General features: G+C 60.5%; 1 protein-coding gene across 1 annotated transcript in view; it reads left to right on the forward strand.

Moving 5' to 3' along the window:
- Nucleotides 1-89: 89 nt before the first annotated feature.
- Nucleotides 90-698, forward strand: part of EIF1AD (eukaryotic translation initiation factor 1A domain containing) — a 3,516-nt gene continuing 2,907 nt past the window's right edge. The window contains exons 1-2 of the mRNA XM_014311575.2: nt 90-136; nt 647-690. Of these exons, the coding sequence (XP_014167050.1) occupies nt 90-136; nt 647-690 (91 nt within the window). The remainder of the gene's footprint in view (nt 137-646; nt 691-698) is intronic.

The raw sequence follows: 698 nt of genomic DNA on the forward strand, positions 1-698 counted from the left end.
CCGCGTCCGCGCGCTCCGCCGCCATCTTGGCGCTGCCGCCGCCGAGAGCGTCGCAGCCAATCAGAGAGCGCGGCGCCGCGCCGCACGTGATGACGTCACGGGGTGAAGAGGGCGGGGCTTGCGCGGGTATTAAGGGGTAACGGGGAGAGTGGTGACGTCACGGTGAGGCAGTGACGTCGTTATAGTGGAGAGGTAGTCACGTGAGCGCTGTTGGAGTGACATCACATGATCCACGATCCCTGCTCATTAGCGTGGCTCCACCCACCCCGCTGTCCGCCACATCCCAGATCCGCATTTGCATAGCCTCGCCCATAGCTTTTGCACATATTCACGCTTATTTACATGACACCCCCCCAAATAGGCGTTCATGTACATAACGCTGGGATATCGTCTGATTTGCATTAGCCCCTTCATGATCCAGCCTATCATTTGCATAAAGGCTCTCATTATGCGGGTGAAAGTCCCGCCCTCTTTCCTGGCTCCGCCCCCAAACGCGGCGATTCATTTCTCGCGCGCCCGGTTTCGTTTAGGCCACGCCCACGCCCCGTGTCTGTTAGCCCCGCCCCCTTTATGGGCGGTCTTTGTGGTCGGACCACGCCTTCTTAAGGGGCGTGGCCTAACATATTCCCGGCTTCCTTTCCGGAAGTTACGTCACCGTCACCGCCGCTCTGCCCGGAAGTGCCGCCGCAGGTGAGCGC

This window comes from Geospiza fortis, unplaced genomic scaffold, assembly GCF_000277835.1.
Source record: "Geospiza fortis unplaced genomic scaffold, GeoFor_1.0 scaffold3004, whole genome shotgun sequence".
NCBI lineage: Eukaryota > Metazoa > Chordata > Aves > Passeriformes > Thraupidae > Geospiza > Geospiza fortis.